At 39.1% G+C, this 18,087-nt stretch overlaps 1 protein-coding gene across 2 annotated transcripts; it reads right to left on the bottom strand.

Moving 5' to 3' along the window:
* Positions 1-609: 609 nt before the first annotated feature.
* LOC146490970 (protein-glutamine gamma-glutamyltransferase K-like) lies at positions 610-17,678 on the bottom strand. Of its 2 annotated transcripts, none has more exons than XM_085151554.1 (14): positions 17,170-17,678; positions 11,990-12,273; positions 11,678-11,869; positions 7,713-7,964; positions 6,120-6,238; positions 5,920-6,027; positions 5,443-5,620; positions 5,228-5,366; positions 4,673-4,865; positions 4,330-4,483; positions 3,911-4,195; positions 2,041-2,201; positions 1,807-1,943; positions 610-1,704 (listed from the first exon to the last, which is right to left on the bottom strand). In XM_085151554.1, exons 2-14 carry the CDS (start codon positions 12,270-12,272, stop codon positions 1,545-1,547), a joined length of 2,361 nt encoding a protein of 786 aa, XP_085007680.1. In that variant the 5' UTR covers position 12,273; positions 17,170-17,678; the 3' UTR covers positions 610-1,544. The 2 variants fall into 2 exon arrangements, with proteins under 2 accessions (XP_085007680.1, XP_085007679.1); XM_085151553.1 differs by lacking the exon at positions 17,170-17,678 and adding an exon at positions 13,168-13,278.
* Positions 17,679-18,087: the final 409 nt, after the last annotated feature.

Below are 18,087 nucleotides of genomic sequence, written 5' to 3' on the forward strand. Positions count from 1 at the left end.
GGTAATTTGCAAAAAGAGAAGCCAACGCTGTGTTAGACAAGGTGCTTATGTATAGAGAAGAGCTTGTATGAATGGGTGTTTGAGTGCTCAGTTAGAATGAAAAAGAGCTATATAAGTACTAGGCCATTTACCAAGGCTGTAGAGCAGTGAACTCAATACACACCCTTGTGGGGAGTCAGCACTCAGTGTTTGAGTGCATTCTTTGCATTCCGATGGTTTTTGGCATACTTTTAATTATAACAAGTAGTTGTTTGAGTTACCATGGCCTTCCTATTGGCATGAAGCTGCCTGAACGCTCTTCTCTAATTTCATCATCAAGAATTTTCGTCTAGAGAACGGATACTCACTGGATATTTTCTTTTTTGTATAATTTTCTGTAAACTCTAGAGATTGTTGTATGGGGAAAACCCAGTAGATTTTTAAAAATACTCCAGCCAGCCTATTTGCCACCAACAAACAACATTGAAGCACATGCTAAATAGTTTAACACTGGCAACTGTTCCATTGAAAAAAATTATTAGCAGAGACACAGAGAACTTTTGACAGCAGCTGCATAACAATGGGCACACGCTGACATTAAAAATCAATAAATCACAGAATAAGACATAATTTTAATAAGTGGCATTTTATTAATATAATAGCATTTAAGTAGTGATTTGATATTTAAATGATTCTTTTGGCATTACATGATAAACAAAATAAATATATATATATATATATATATATAAAAATAGAATCAAAGACATAAATATTAAGCCAGTCTTTACATAAGCACATCTCTTCCATTAAAGCCAGCAGATGGTCCAACCTCAGCATCTACTGTGGGTCCCCAGACTGTTTCCTAATCATAGTAACCACATACTTTCATATGCATACTTTTTGCATATTCCAAGAAAACATGAGGTGCTTATGTGGTGTGTCGATTATGTCTCTATTGCATTGGTTGGTTTAGAATAATGTTCAATACTTCTTTTTTTTGCAAGTCTAGAAGCATACAAGATGAGGAAATGTGAGTAATTGTCAGTTTAAGTTCAACACGTCAATACATGTCAGTGCTAGCTATAGTGCTTGATCGGCTGTCAGAGCATAATGATGACATTTACAATGCTTACATAAGATTTCATAAAAAGTCATGATAAAAACTTTATTCTGGTTCCACATGGACACCTTTGCAAGAGCAAACATGTTCCAAAGAGGTTTTATGAATGCTGCCTTGTTCAATGTATTGTAGAAGCATGTTGCAAGAGTTTGAGCATTAAGATGTAAAGAAATTTTTATGCAGTTGAATACTGGTTTTCTTATTGTAGAAACAGTCTATTCTCTGTAACAGCCCATAAATGCCACCATGTTATCAAATATTTTATGGTTACGTGTGGTTATAAGTAATTTCAATGTTCTACTGCAAAAATAAATCAGTACTGTGCTTTGTGAAAAAAAATACTGGCTTATCATATAGAAGGCAAAAAGCAGAAAAAACAACACAATCAGTGCCTATATAAAGGAAATAACTGTCAGCATTCAGCCTCAAAGTGGCTCTATTATCACTATAGAGGGGCGTTGCTTTTCTCCTCCACAGTGATGTCACTCACACCATGAACCTGCGTGAGCTGCTTACAGTCCAGTGAAGCTAGTAATTTTCTCGTTCCAGAAAGGGTGGGGATGAACTGCTCAGTGAGAGACACAGAAGCGTGGCTGCCAATATCTCTGAGGGTAGGACAGGAAATGACAGTAGCAATCACAAAAGAGATAGCTAGACAAGGTATTTAAAAAAACACGCACAGTATAAAGTATATTATTCCTCCTTACCCATAATTTATCTTTCGAGCAGTCATAAGGCCAAGTCCTTCCACATGGAATATCACTGCTTTCAGCACTTGTGGCAGTGGATTAGTAAATGAAATCTCTACTGACATCTTCTTTCCTACCACAGCTTTCCCCAGTGGCTATTTGACGAAAAACGGAAAGAAAACAACTTTAGATATAGATTTATATCTTAATCTTCTTTCCTGTAATAATCACCTGATTAACTATGTGGCTTACTTTAATGATGAGGTCTGGTGTTCTGAGTCGGAAACTGAACTGAGTAGCAAGGATCTGCTGTGTTTCTTTGACCCTGCCTGATACTGTAAGCATCAGGGCAGCCTGATCCATCAGTTTGTCCTTGTAGTCTTTGTATTCCAGGGCCCACTCCAGAATCTTTTCTGTAGACAACAGAATAGTGAAGATGGCCTTTATAATTAGTGCTATATATATATATATATATATATATATATTTTAGTGGCTGGTTGCTCACAAACAGAATAAAAGAAATCATTCTCTCTATAAAAAGAGGAGAATAAATCAAATAACTGTAGTAATTATTGGGCAAATGTACTCCTCCTCTGTTCAAAGGCAGAATGCAGAAGGTGGGTGGTATTGTCCACAACTGACTCATAGCTGGACAGTGATCTCTGTTCTAACATTGCCTCCACAGTGTCCAACTAGAGCCCAACAACCTAGCCTGCCCTTTCCTGTAGATAAAGTTAGTGTTCAGAGTGTAGTCAAGTTTATTGTATACTTATAGTACATGACTATCTATAGGACATGACAGCCAACCCTATGTTGATTGGCTGTTGGAAAAAAGGGATTTCTTCAGAAATCCAGCACCATCTCCTTAGTTTGTAATTATTTAGGTGCAGTCGGTACCTCCCACACTACCCCTCAAAGTCACTCACTAGTTTCCTGAATTCTGCCTCCTTAATCCCCTCAATGATTGCGAATGCAACTGTATCATCCCAAAATTTGACAGAACTTGGTATTGTAATGCTAGGCACCAGTACATTATAATTTTTTACAATAATTTACTTGCAACCATTGTCAGCAGATATTTTCAAACATATTTAGCTTCATAATATTATATCAAGTTAATCTTTTTTTTAATATATATATTTTTTGGCCTTTTTTTTGGCTTTATTGGACAGATACAGTGAAGATTGACAGGAAAGCAGAGGGAAAGACAGAAGGGGAGACAAGCAGCAAGGGTCGCGGGTCAGATTCGAACCCAGGCCAGCTGCCTGCTCATCCACCTGAGCTAAACTGGCGCCATCAAGTTAATCTGATAAATTTATACCATATGCCTATATGACCATCCTTACTGGTACTCCATTGGCATAGAAAAAAACGTTTTGAATGGGTGAATGAGGCATGTTGTATAAAACACTTTCAGTGTTCAGATTAGAAAAGCGCTACATAAGAATCGGTCCATTTATGCAGAAGTTTGCCTCATCAGTCTACATGTGTCCAGAGTTATCAGATCTGTTATAACATGTAATTCAGTTCCTGTAAAACCAGATCAAGAATTGCCTGCAGTTTGTCAGCCTCAGTCCCTCAGGTTTTACACTCACTGGGATTACACCATGACATCATTGATTCCTTTTATAACATATATGGATACAATGTATGGGCACCGTTGAGGGCAGAAGGCATCTCCAAGTCTCAAGCCGGCTTGAAAAGACTGGATTGCAAACTGTGGGTTAGGAATGATTGAGTTTCTCTCTGGAGTGGAGGAATTCAAGTAATCTAGGGATTTGTTCACAAGTGGGAGAAGAATGGACCGTGTATTGTCAGATATTTTGGTGTCATGTCTGTGTGGTGATGCAGTGGTAACGGCAGAGATGAGCCCAAAGGCTTCCCCTCTTCATAAGTTTAAGACTATGGAGTCACGCAGTGGAAACTGGCTTCTTCAAAAGAAGCCAGGTTCCCTCCACCACCATCTCTATGGGCCCTTGCCCATAGAGATGGTGGTGGAGGGAAAAAGGACTACGATCCAGACTTCAGTAAGTAATAGAAAAAATATTTATTCTGCTTGTGAGATAAGCCTTGTGATCTTGCTGATGTAAAAAAGTCATCCAAAATGAAATGCTCCACTCACCCTCATTGGGAAGTACTTCTATATCTGTCGTATCAGTTCTGACTGTAGCTTTGTGGACACCGGTGTAGTACATGACTGACACCTGGCTGTGCAGACTGACACTGCGTTGCTGTGAACTGCTGTTTTTCAACTTGATCATCAGCTCTGCATCTTTTCCCATTTTAGGACCTTCACCATCTAGCGTAACTTCTAAAGAGACATCCTGAGCTGTAGGAGATGAATAAGCTTTTGCTTTGGAGCCAAAGCTACATGCTGTTTCCACAGCAATGCGTTCCTCATTTGAGCCTGAGAATGACAAGAAATATTGAGATAATTGAATAAGTTATCCAACAATAATATCTCAGTTATAGCCCTTTTTCAATTTTTTGTGATCTCCTTTAAGTCTTTATGTAAGTGTCTGCTTTTTTGTTTGATGCTACCTTCAGGATGTTTGTAAAGGTGGGTGATATCACTGCGTTCATTAGAGCCAACTGCTTTGGTGCTGATGGAGATGCCCACAATCTTTTTCTCACTGTATATTTGAGTGAAGGTCCCATCTGCATTCTTCTGCCAGTAGATTTTATCACTGTTCACCTGAGATATCGATGAGACAGACCATGAGAGAGAGATGGAGTTAGAAAATAAAGTCCCCACCACAAAGGAAGCTGTCATATATTTAATGCGTGCCATATGAATCCTTATCAGTATACAGTGTTTTCATAGCTACCATGATAAATGTCTTCTACCTTCCCAAAACCCAGTAAAGAAGAATATTTCACAAACCTCAGCAAACACAAAAGTTGTGTCATGTTTCAGGTAGACCTGACCATAGCGCACAGCGGCGAGAGAAGCAGGGCCACAGCAATAGGTGCCCTGGCTGGTCTCTTGAGGCGTGGCGTCGACAGCCTGCCATCCTCCGTTGCCAGGAGGTAAGTCCTTACGAGCCATCCAGCAGTCATTCCACACATGGAAGTTCCTTCAGAAAACAATTATGGTTGGTAAACTAAAGTTATAGTGAAAACAGCTGTGGAAATTTTAGTTCTGCGTAAATCTGTCAAGTACTATGAGGTTTCTGTGGGTAGTTTTTACAACCTGTCGTAACAAATTTAAAGTAAATCAACCACATACCAATGTATAAATGAAGACACATGTGCTGACGTTGCCATCTTTGTATCGTCAGACTTAAATTATTAGGCTATACCACTTATCTTTTAGTTGTTTCCAAATACTGGTTGCTTGTACCACTGAGGAGTAACTTTAGATTAAGCCACTAGAGTCATGCAACGCTTAACCTCCTTCTTCGTAAGTCAAGGTAAATGTGACATATGGTGAACATACCAAATTGAGTCCACATTGAGGTACTCTATAGGCTCCAGGTTCTCATCCAGGTACACATCTGTTGTCAATGAAACATCTGTGTCATGTGCTGAGCTGAAGTTGGTCACGGTTCGGGTGGGAATGCCTAAACACCGTAAAACTGAAAAGAAGACAATGGGTTTAATATCGTATCATTTTGATCAAATAAACATATTGTAAGCTGAAAAAAGTTTAACCTGTAGTGACTACACCAGCAAAGACCCAGCATTGGCCATATTTAACAGGAGTTCCATTCTTTTTGTGGTATTCCTCGAGGATTTCTACACTTCCACTCCACACTGTTGGAGAAGTTCCATTTGAATAATCTCCTGACCAGTTTCCCTCCAAAACACCTTGGTCATCAGGGGAGTTTACCTGAGAAATAAAGGAAGTGTTTCATGTTTTCATGGTTGACTTTGAGGACAATACCTGAAATACCATAAGTTAGCTAGGTTTTTTGTTTATTAATTCAAATCTAGACATTTGTTTTTTGCATTTAATCCATAGCAGGTGTAAGCAGAAGTGTGCAGCCACCATTTGGCCACTTGGTATCCACTCCAGATTTCAGCCACTGCCTGCGTTTAGGGGACTATGATATGGCATATGCGGTTTAACATATTTTACTGTTTGTTGTATGTCCGGTGATGTCTTAGTTAGTTAGGATCTCGTCTCACCATTCCTGAGATGATTCGCACCACATTAATTGGGTCACCCCACCCAGATGGAGAAGTTCCACTCTTTTCCATTACAAAGAGGCAAGCAGCCAGAATCCCGTCATTAAACTGATATCAAATGAAAGGAAAACATGAGGAGACCATGTCAGTTTTGACCGCTAAGCTTGGTCATTAAACATTAAGATTCAGAGCTCCCTCACCTGTCCGTAGTTCCATGTCCTCGCTCCAATTTGATCCTTTGTGCCATAGTAGATTCGTCCAGTGTCATTTAGGATGTACTCTTGCCTTTCATCTTCAGAATCCATGTACACAATGTCATCTGACAGAAAATAGGAAAGGCAAAATTTTTAACTGGAAATAACACAAGGTCACTCTGAAGCATAGACTCTACAAGTAGGCTTTATCTTCTAAATTTGGTTTCTTTTCTATCAAAGTTTCATGGTATTTTTACCACCCTAAATGTCTTTTATTAAACTGTCTGAGTCATTCTTGAAGGCTGTCTGTGGAGATTGATTTTGAACTGATGACAAGGGTATATCCATACTGTGCTTGTTGTATAAGAGCACCTCCTACACATATATTTGGAAACGATGGCATATGTCTGTTGTAGTCTGGTGACGCTTGTAATTTTTGTATGGGACTTTTGAGAGGTTCAGTAGTTGTCATTTTAGGGGCTGTCGCTGCTTTGTATAGGGCATTATTTCAGAGAAATAGTGTGGTATTTTTGGAAAGATAGACTCACTACAACATAAGAAGATGAAGCTGAACAGAAGGAGGGAGATGCTGGCAAGAAAAATACTCTTGCTAGCAGCATAACCTGAACATGTTATATTTAGTGACAACTGTGGGAAGATACTGCTATTTAGCACAAAAGATAGTAGCACCATAAGTGACCAGCCTACCACAAACAACAACACTGCAAACAAAAATTAACCCTTTAAAGCCTAAACAAAAAACAAATTTGTTTAAAAAAAATAACATTTTAATTTCCATGTATGATTTTTATTTTGTATTGTATTTGATACATCTGGCTTTTTTTTTTCTTGTTGTGTAACTTCTTTAGATTTTTCAGGGGGAAAAAAAATCACACTGATAATTTTGAAGTCACAAAAAACTCACAAGAAACTGTATGTATCAAATATGATCCACTAGGTCAGCGGTCCCCAACCCTGAGGCCTCGGACCGGTACCGGTCCGTGAGTCGTTTGGTACCGGGCCACGAGAATTGAGGCTCAGGTCTGAAATGTATGGTTTTCAGGGTTTTTATTGGTTTTCAGCGTTATTTTGTTATTGTTTTTATCGTTAACTCTGTTTTCCTGGGTCTTTTCACGTGTGTTATGAATAAATCTTCTATTTTTCAGTAGCGGTACTAGTTTTATTTTGTTGTATTTATCCGCGACACCTTAAAGGCCGGTCCGTGAAAATATTGTCGGGCATAAACCGGTCCGTGGCACCAAAAAAGGTTGGGGACCGCTGCACTAGGTGATTTAATTTTTTTTTTTTATTTGTCATTCTCAATATGAGAATTTGATTTTCTTATTTAACACTATGCCAGAGGACTTTATTCCAAAAAACTCCAAGTATGCAATTCAAATTCTGTATTAAATTTACACAATAACCTACACAATAGCCTGACTTGGCCCAACCTAGAAATGTAACTGCATATCACCATCACCACAACCCACACAGGTATAAATACTGGTAGTAGGGTTGGCCACTTGCATAGGCTGCGTTATAGGCTCTGCATAGATTCATTCCAGAAGTATAAATTAACCATAAGATGTCCATATTTACCTTGACACCAGGGGTTAAACAATATGTAGATGTCATTGGCAGGGTCATGTGTGGAACTGGCCGATCCATTTTGATTATTTGTTTCAACTGTGAGTTGATATCGGCCAATGACGGCTGTGGTTGGAGAATTCACCAACAGTTTTATCTTTTTGACCTCCTGTTTCACAACAGCAGCCTCCCAGCGATCACCCTCCAGCTTCGCCACCAGTGGGATGATTACATGAGTTCCCTTTGCCACTACTGCCAATGGACCTTAGTAGGTGAAAAAGAAAAGAAAAAAAGTGTTACTGGCTGTTATTCATGACATGCCCAAACAGTTATTGTGCTTTTTTTTAAAGAACCACTTCCCTCAATTAAAACCACACCTGTGTTCCCAGAGTATGTTTGAACAACAAAAACTAAAACGAAGGAAAACAGAAAGCTCTGTCCTGACAAGCTGTCTACACACACACACACACACACACGCACACGCACACACACGCACGCACACACACCTTGTGTGACAGCATTTGATCTCAGTGCAGCTGTACTATAAAAGTCTCCATGTTTTCAGCTTCACTGTTACTGCACTATCTTAACGTTTGAAGTTAGTGTGGCCTCATCATTATCAAAAGAAAGCTTGATCTTCAAAGACAACAAAAAAAACCAATGTTTTCTGTAATATATAAGCTCACAATTTCCCACAGTGCAAACAGCTGAAATGTTCAATTTGTTGCCACATTAAGGAGCTCTCCTTCTAAAGTGATTGTGGAAAATAACAGCTTTCCATGGCTATCACTCTCTACCCTCAGTGGGTGTGACCTTGTCTTGACTGTGTTTTCAAATGCCTTAAGAGAACTGATTTTCTTTTCTCCAGTTTCACCCTGAGATGTTTATCTGATTCAGTCATGGACAAACAGGCCACTGATTGTGTGCGACAAAAGGATTCAAAAGCAGCTTGCAAAGACATGAGGAAAATGAATGAAACGGCCATTGTTAAGAAAAAAGTAGTTGCCTCTGCATTATAGTGACCAAGAGGGAGGGAAAAAACAGACAGGAGATGCCAGGACAGCATAGTGACTTACTGGCTGATGGGAAAGCAGCAGCTGTGCACCACTAGCCACGAGTGATAAAGATAGCAAGTTCATTAACATGGACAAAGACTACACCTTTACATAACCACTGAGGGACTCTAACCCAGTGACAGCTACTTGAGACTCTAACTCTGGTTCAGGGAAGACTTTATCCTTTTCTTTTATAAAAACAAAAGAGAGCAAGAGAGAAACAGAGGGAGAGAAACACAACTGTCTCAGGCGCACAGCTCTGAGTGTGAACACATAAGCCCCTCCTCCACCTGCTGTCTAAACCTTCTGTTTTCATGAGGCTGCCAATCAGAAGAAAATTGACTTAAAGGGATGTTACCGGGAAAGGAGAAAAGTTAATACAGCTTTTTTGTTGTTGTTTTTTCCCAAACAGTGGATGAAATGTTGGGGTTCAACATAACTCATGATAAGATAAATTAGGATATTTTAAACTAAGAATCAAGAAAGAGTTACTAAGGCCTCTGTAGCTGAGTCCAAGAATGAAAAAATACCCTTGGAAAGGAGCAAGACTCCTTTATAATTCGACAAGCTTGTTAAATCTAACAGATAAATATGCATGATAAGTGCTGTAGATATTCAAGGAGACCAGTTGATGAAGCCTTCTGCTTTCGGTGGCTATTGCTCAATAATTGGGACATAAATTATACCAGTGCACAAAAGAACTGTATATAGCAGATGGCCATGACATTTTCAGACACTTCTGGGTACAAATGAGCAAAAACCAAAAAGTCTGATGATTATTGTTAAAGAGTTTACTCCTAATTGATGAGTAACTGCCACAACTTGAAATTCTTACACTCTTGTTTTGTATCTTCATTTTATGGTTTCCTGCTGCGCACGGCCTGCATTTCTGCAAAGCAACAGTAAACAGCTGCTGGCTAAAGATTCTAAAGACAACTATTCCTAGAAATATTGAGATTTGATAGTTCCAGGGTGTATTAACCCTTTTGTTTTATAGAGTTTACTGCCAGGCCTTTTCTTTGCCTTACAGGGGGAAAACTGTCAACGTGCAGTTCACTGTGCCTGACACTTTCGTTTTGTCAGGTGTGACGAGAATCACCTCCTTAAAATTTTTTGCAGGGCTTCCAAACCAAAAGGTCAGAGCATCTGTCAACTGTCACTCTCTTTCGCCTAAAAAAATCCTCGACTATTTAACAGTGTGTCGTTTTAGGCTGTGCTGTGATTAGCTTTTGTGCTGTGTGTCTGATGTGTCTCAGAGTACAGTCTTTAGACTGAATATAGGGTACTGTAAGCATGCCTGAAAACAGTGAGCTGGGGGCAATTTAGTTCGTAATGCAGTGCCATTCTGGAGAGGGGTGTTATGGTTTTCAAAAGCATAAAAACTGGCATTGTCTGCTGCTTTTGTTCTCCTGCTTATTGCTGGTATTACAGATGGCTTTTTAAATCAGTGTTCACGTTGAATGTCGCTGTTGTTTTTGTCTCAAATTATGGATAAAATAGGTTAGAACTATATTTTTTTCCCTCTAAATGCAAAATCTAGAATTTAAAATGTATACATTATTATTCTGTCACTTTACCAAAACAAAACCTTTCATTAAACAGTGCATTATAGAGCCCACCTTTTCTGTAGCAGCAGCACTGTAATTATTCTACTTAAGTGTCCCTAAATTGCTATCACACACAGCTGTAATTGTAAGATCTATATTGGTTTTCCCTGTTTGACAGCATTCAATTCTCACAAGCAGTGTACAGAGACAGGCATGCACACTGGGTAAACAGGTGGCGTCCGAGGCTCATGCAGCTGGCAGTGGCAGCAGTGATAGTGAATTCTCAGTAGAAGGGAGCTCTAGTATCAGCAGGACTGAAGACTGCATCTGTAAAACACTCTCCCAGGACCATAGCAACCTGAACTGTTACCATAGAAATCTGAACTAAAAAATCCCCTTCTCTCATCCACAGCCTTCCCATATATCTATAAGTATCTATTTCACACATCTATGCAGCCTCAACACACAATCAGCAAAAAAACACAGTACAAGATGTGAGCATAAAAGAAAAAAAATGTCCTTTTTTGTAAATTAAAGAGCTTCTGCTCTCCGGAGAGCCATTTATAATGAATGAGTGGGCCCTATAAGACCTGCAGTCCAAGAACTTTGATGCAATCTCCAGCGATTCTTGAAATTGGCTCTAAAAACGAGTCAGCATGTTTGCATTCCCATGCTAAAATGCCCAATTTCAGCTGTGAGAACAAGTTTGGAGCCTGTAATTTTAAAAGAAACAAACAACTATTGTGGTTTCTAGGGCTAACTTAAGTTTACAAAGCTGTCCAGTGGATTTTTTCATTTAAATACCGTGCCTTGACTTCAGATAACACAGGAAGCTGTTGCTGATAGTGATCTCCTATTTTACTGTAATTATTTGAGAAGTAATATCATCTGGTTTATGGATGCATCTTGGTGCTTAACTACTGCAGAAAAGAAATACTTCACTAACCAGGAGAATAAGAAAACAAAATTTGACTGCATTTCATTGAGTTTCATTTCAGTTCAGGAATATAATCACTACTGTAACTACAAACAATTAAAAATGGGGCTGCTTTGTCTGGAAGTGCATGTAGAAAAAAGAAAAAAGAAAAAGCAATTTAGCTCCATTCATTCCTATTCACAGAAGACTATATTAGAACAGGCTCCCCACTATATGCACTGTATCATGTGCTGCTCTGCACAAGATTTCAGGAAAACATGTGAGTATGCTGTGACCAGTTTGGATCCTTCCCATCCAGTTTCATACTCTGGCTCTAAATATTTCAGGCTAGTCTTGGATGAAATTCAGTCAAATTGAAAATTTTTGTTGCCCCCAAAAACAAAACAAAACAATAACATGTGTTACTTTTATAAAAGTCTCCATTCACTTCTCACAAACCTGTTTTAAGGTCGAGATGAAGCTCATCGGAGGAGGGGTTGAAAAGTCGAGATAAGGTTATCCACATCTCGAAACTCTGCCCCCTGCGGATGATTAAATTATCACTTTGGTAGAGATGAGTGTGATGCTCTGTGCGATTCGCCCCTGATTTGCTTTTCAGGAGGTCTATTGACTTCACTTTGAGAAGGACTTCTGAAGAAAAGAAAAGAAAAAACATAGGACATGTTGAAGTATTTCATATTGTTGGCATTTCTTCCCTTTTTTTGGAGGGGGGGGGGGCAAACAGTGGCTATATGGAGTCTCTCTAATCACCGTCAAGCTCTTTGTCATCAGGCACAGGTTTCTCGCCGTTTCCCCCGTCCTCCTTACCCGGCCCATCAACCAGCGTGACCTCAGTGTCTATGACATCATCATGCTTGGGACAGCAGCATGGGCAGACCTTACGCAGCCACTCCTTGCATGCATTTCCTTTTTTAACATTGTTTTCCTTTGGCTCTTCTTTTTCTTCCTCTGTGTCCTCCCCAAATCCAAAAGTGACAGATGGAAAGCGACCTACTGCAGATCTGCCTCTTGCTGATCGCCTCTCTGCAGGCATTCTGGAGAAAAAAAATTATAAAGAACAACAATTAGATAATCAGTGACTTTGGTATTAATAATAGTTAACATCCCAGCCTTTACAAATGCTTCTATGCATATATTTCTATTCACAACTGTTCATAAAATGGTCATAAATGATTAAGGTACCACAGTAAGCGATCTAAAAGGTAAACCATTGTCCAGTTACTGTGAACAAAGACAAGAAGGGTCTTTTCATCAGCTAAGTTCAGCAGTATTTTTAATCCATCAAAGCTTCAGTATCTTATGATCTAAGCTCACAGGCTCATTACTGATGTCTTCTATGCATCATGTCTTTGCTTCAGTGTGAGAAATTGCTGATTTAAGTCCTTTGACTTAAAACCAGAACATAATCTTGCAGTGAAACTCTACCCTAACATATTATTTCCCAGAGTGCAATATATGTGGGGGGGGGGGGGGGGGGGGAGTCCGATTGAAAATACATTCAAATGTAGAAGTATGGTAACCTCAAGAAAGTATTATAAATATTACATATTATTCATATTAAACTGCAACCATTTCTACTTTTTATTGGTTATAGTCAGTGATTTCAGTGTTGCTTGACACCTTACGGATAGTCTTTCAACAATTTCTTTATTTTAGCTAACCATCTGAATGACTGAATGGCTGCTTTTAAATAGAGAATATTCATTATCCATTACCATTATCCATAAGAATGTCTATTAACTGGAGAAACATGTCTGGATTTCTGCTGCAACATTCGGTGTAAACAACATGAAAACGTCCATGATCTATCTTGCCTTGAAACAACAATTCATGCTGTTGGTAATAATGTCATAGTGTGCGGGATATTTTCTTAACACACTTCAGGCCCCTTAATACTGACTGAACATTTTTTAAATGCCAGAGTCTACCTGAGCATATTGCTGACCACGATCGCCTCTTCATGACTCAAATTGGACAGTGTTTGGACTCATCTCCGACGGGGATGAGTCTGCCTACAGGAGGGAGGTTGAACGTCTGGTGTCCTGGTGCAGCCACAACAACCTGGTGCTGAATGCCCAGAAGACAGTGGAGATTATTGTGGACTTCAGGAAGCACACAGCCCACTCCACCCCCATCATCCTGACTGACACCCTCATCACCACTGTGGACTCATTCCACTTCCACCATCACCCAGGATCTCAAGTGGGAGCCCACCATCACCTCCGTCATGAAGAAGTCCCAGCAGAGGATTTACTTCCTGAGGCAGCTGAAGAAATTCAACCTGCCAACACGGACGATGATGCAGTTCTACACTGAAATCATCGAGTCCATCCTCACCTCCTCCATCACCGTGTGGTACGCTGGAGCCACTATCAGGGACAAACAGAGACTGCAGCGTGTTGTGCGCTCTGCTGAGAAGGTGATTGGCTGCAGACTCCCATCTCTGCAGGACCTTTACACCTCCAGGACACTGGAGTGTGCAGCTCGGCTCACAGCTGACCCTTCTCACCCTAGACACAGTCTGTTTGACCTGCTCCCCTCAGGCAGGAGGCTCCGGTCCATTCGGACCAAAACCTCTCGCCATAAGAACAGTTTCTTCCCCTCTGCTGTTGGACTCATGAACAATAACCATATGACTGTTCACACCACAAACACATAACCCTATACTGTGTTCTCTGCATCTCTTCATTTTTGCACTGATCATCACTTATGTTTATTTAAGTGTTGTCTTACAGTATGTTTTGCACTAAGTACCGCAGCAAATTCCTAATGCTGTAAACTTGCTCAACATTTGGCAATAAAACCCTTTCTGATTCTGAAATGGAGCACCTTGAAAATGTGGTGGAATGGGAGCTTTTAATCACATCCACAAATTTGTAGGAGCAAACGATGCTTTAATATAAGGAATATTTGTTCCTTCATTTATGAATCATTGATTTGTTTCCAAGGAGAAACTCAAATGTGTGTTTTGATAATATTATACAGCCTAGTCTGTCTCTAAATCTTTAAACTACCTTGTTCAACTTAGTACTGTATGCATAAAGAATGATTCCCCCCCGGCAAGACTCAGGAGGGGTGTTTTGACTCTGCAGTAGGCTACCCTCAGGAGACTTCTGTAGCTGATCCTCTGAAGCTGAGTCTGTGAAAGCATTTGGGTGGTCCTCTGGGGAGCTGAGCACATGTTCTCATCCACAGCTGTGCAATGACAAAGAATTTTGTCATTGCAAATTTCAAAGAACACAATCGTTTGTCACCTCTTAAGGAGAAACATTACACACAGGGTACATTTCTCAGGTGAACTACAATCATCACAACCATTTCTCTCCTTCTCTTCTCTCTGTGCTTTGCTCACTTCACTCTGATTTGTCTTGCACATTTTTCTTCCTTCAAAGAAATACTATAAACCTTCTAAAAGCCTTTCACACCCACACTTTACATTCCTCGACATCAGCGACTGTTTCATTTTCACCAAATAGGGTCAAACAATAATAAGACTGACAATGAGTTCTTATTCATATGTTGAGAATCTGAGGGGTTAAAATAAATTGCAAGCAGCCTCAGCATTGGTGACGAAACACCTCCACCCAGGTAGGAACTGTGTGTCACATTTACTGCTGGCAGACAGCCAACTAAAAGCTGCTTAACAAAACAATGTAGAAACAAAGACACACATGTATCTACACACACAGAAACTGATTTATTGCCTAGCAACAAAACACTTTTAAAAAATATATGTATGTATATATATATTGTACTCCACACAGCTACATTTATTAAAGATACAGTGTTTTTTTCCCCCCTTTTTCTACAGTCAATACGGCAAATCAATTTGTTCAATCAAGGTTCAAGAGAAGTAACCAGAATACCTACAATGTTTTGCCATTACAGTTTTGGCAGACTTGTTTTCTACTGATATTTTCTCTGTTTAAAGAGTTTCATTTGACACAAACAATGTAAAGCTTCAGCTGTTGAACTAATTTTCTAACTAAATAAGTAGAAACATATAAAAACATAACTGTTTTCATTCTTGTTTAGAGAAACTGAAGATCCTTTTTGCCTACAGAGCATTTTAACAGCATATGCTGAAAGGTCTGCTAAAACGCTATTTCTTTTTAAAATGTTTGAGATTGTTATAAGTTAATTCAAGATGGGTCATCCATTCAAGTCATCATTTCTAGTAAAAAAAAAAAAAAAAAGAATATCGACACATTTACAAAGTTATAAAGTTATCTAAAAATAAGCATGCAAATAACCGAAAATAATTGCAGAAAATCCTCCTGCACTGAATAGCAGGAGCTAATGTAAATGTCAATAGCTTTGCAAAATCTATATTCTAGATGACAGCACTTAGTAATTACTCTCGATACACTCGCTCTATAATAGCTGGGATAGATTACAGCCTGCCCGCGACCCTGCTAAGGATAAGCAGAAGAGAAAGGATGGGTGAATGGATGAATGTACTCATTGTCTATACTTTCCTTTCTTTTAGAAAACAACACATATTCTCAAAACTAGAAATTTAAGGATAATAACAAAGATGCCTTTGATAAAGAGCCCAGAAACCTTTTATGAACTTCATATCCAGATTTTTATGATGAACTAGACTATTGTTCTGCAAAATTTAGTTAATCACGCACAACAACATATAAGATATGCTTAACTTGTTTTTTGGGAATAAATCCATTTGGATGTTTATCTGGTCAGAGGGCAGTAGCCCAGGCAAACTCATTCAACCTCACCACCACACCTCTGTCCAGTTTAGAATCACCACTTAACTGAACATTCACATCTGTGAACTTACCAAAAGAAAGAATGCACGTGCACAGAGGCTTGAACCTTGAACGTTACTGGGGTAACAGTGCTAACCAGCACACTTTTATTGTTTGTTGATTTAGTATAGTAAAAATCCCATGCCAACAGAATGGCTAAAACATTAAATTAAGCTGTTTTTTCACCCTCCACTTGACACTTAATAAGTTACATCTGTATAGTAGGCCTGTATGAGGGCCTACTATAGGTTTAGGAGACACACAGAATAGATATAGCTCCTGTTAGTTTGCTTGCAGGATGATGTTCTATTAAATAATCTGTCAAATGTAAAATTTTGAGATAAGGGGAACTTTCATGAAGCTGCCCATCAGTGAGAAGGAGACAGCCGATTGTCATTACTTCTTCAGCTGCTGTTTTACACTCTAACTAATCAGAGCATATTTTCTCTGGCTGGCAGTGGCACATCTTAGATGACTGAACCAATGAGCAACTGAAACTGGCATTTATACAATGATAGTCAAATGTCAGATTCTTAGTTTACCCTCATGACTTTAGCAGTTGATGTAAAATACCCAAGTGTTATTCATTAAAGCTGGGTATTTTCCTTCAGGAGGGTGCTGAGCAGTAAGCATCCACAGCTGCACTCATGACCTCTTTGACCACAAGACCGTTTGTTTTGAAACACAAGGAGAAGTTCTGATATCTATTTCGCATTACAATTAAACTGACAGGAAATAATCGCTGTATTTATTGAACTGTTATGCGTAATTTGGCAAATCTAATAGCTATTAAGGTGCTACTGTGAATCATATCTAATATGTACAGCATATAGATATTTTTTGAGGAATTCCCTGTGAAGAAAAATACATTAATGTAAAAAATAGACTGACAACAAGAGCTAATCTCGCAGGAAATAGAAATGTCAATGAACCTTTTCATTATTTTTTCATTAATACACAATCCTGACATGACAACTGAGGTAGCAATACGTAACTGCGTTAGAGCCATACTCCTTTTCCCTATTAATGAATTACTTGCTTGAAAAAAATAATGTTTAGAAGAACAATTGCATGAATGTGAGCTAAATACAGTAAACATTGTTAGGAACACAAAGTGTAAATCTGTCTGAGCTACATAGCAAGTATAGAGTTCAAACTCACTCAGTTCAGTTTGAGAAGAAATGCAGTCTGGAGGGAGAAATCGTGTCTTCGATGTGCCTTTCTCTTTCTTAAACAAGCTCCAACTTCGGAGCTGCTTTAAATACTTGGCTAAGACTCAGGGGACACGCCTTTCTGTTGCACATGGAGCAGTCGGGCCAGATATTTCTCCAGACGCTGAAGCAACAACAGAAATTATTTAGGCATGGCACCAAGCAGCTTTTTAAATATTACGAGAGAAAATAAATTTTTCTTGTCACTCTTGGTATGAAATATATCGGATTAGTTATGCAAAAACTGACACTGTCTCCTGTTTCAAAGATTTTATTTAGTAACAAATTTTCACCTGTGCCTCTCCCACTTTCACACAAAACAGGTTTAATCCTCAGTAAGACAGTGAGGACACACCTCCCTGCTGCGCTCGCATCAATCATGTCAAATGTTTAACCAGTAGCCAACGTCAGAGCAGGTGAAATCAAACATCCACTTAAATATTTTTCCACTATTGGAAAATATGACAGTTTGAGAAACTGGGCTAGTTTCTTGTTCTCTTCAGTATTTTTCATCTTAATTATGTTAAAAAGTTCATTGTTTTTTTAACATATGGAAAATGATAATTAAATATTTATATGATAATAATCCATATACAATAATAATGTGGTTAACACTTTTGCCTCACAGCAAGAAGGTCCTGGGTTCAAATCCACCATCAGTTCAGGGTGGAGTTCACATGTTCTCCTTGTGTTCTCCAGTCCAATGACATGTTAGTGGGCTTAGATTAATTGGTGATCCTAAATTGCCAACAAGTTTGAATGGTTCTCTGTGTTGTTGACCCTGCGACAGCCCTCTTGCTCTCTGGCAGCTGGCACCCTCGTGACCATGAATTGGATAAGAGGAGAAAACTGGACGAATGTTTTTGGA

The sequence above is a fragment of the Neolamprologus multifasciatus genome, chromosome 23, assembly GCF_963576455.1.
Source record: "Neolamprologus multifasciatus chromosome 23, fNeoMul1.2, whole genome shotgun sequence".
In the NCBI taxonomy this organism is placed as follows: Eukaryota; Metazoa; Chordata; class Actinopteri; order Cichliformes; family Cichlidae; genus Neolamprologus; species Neolamprologus multifasciatus.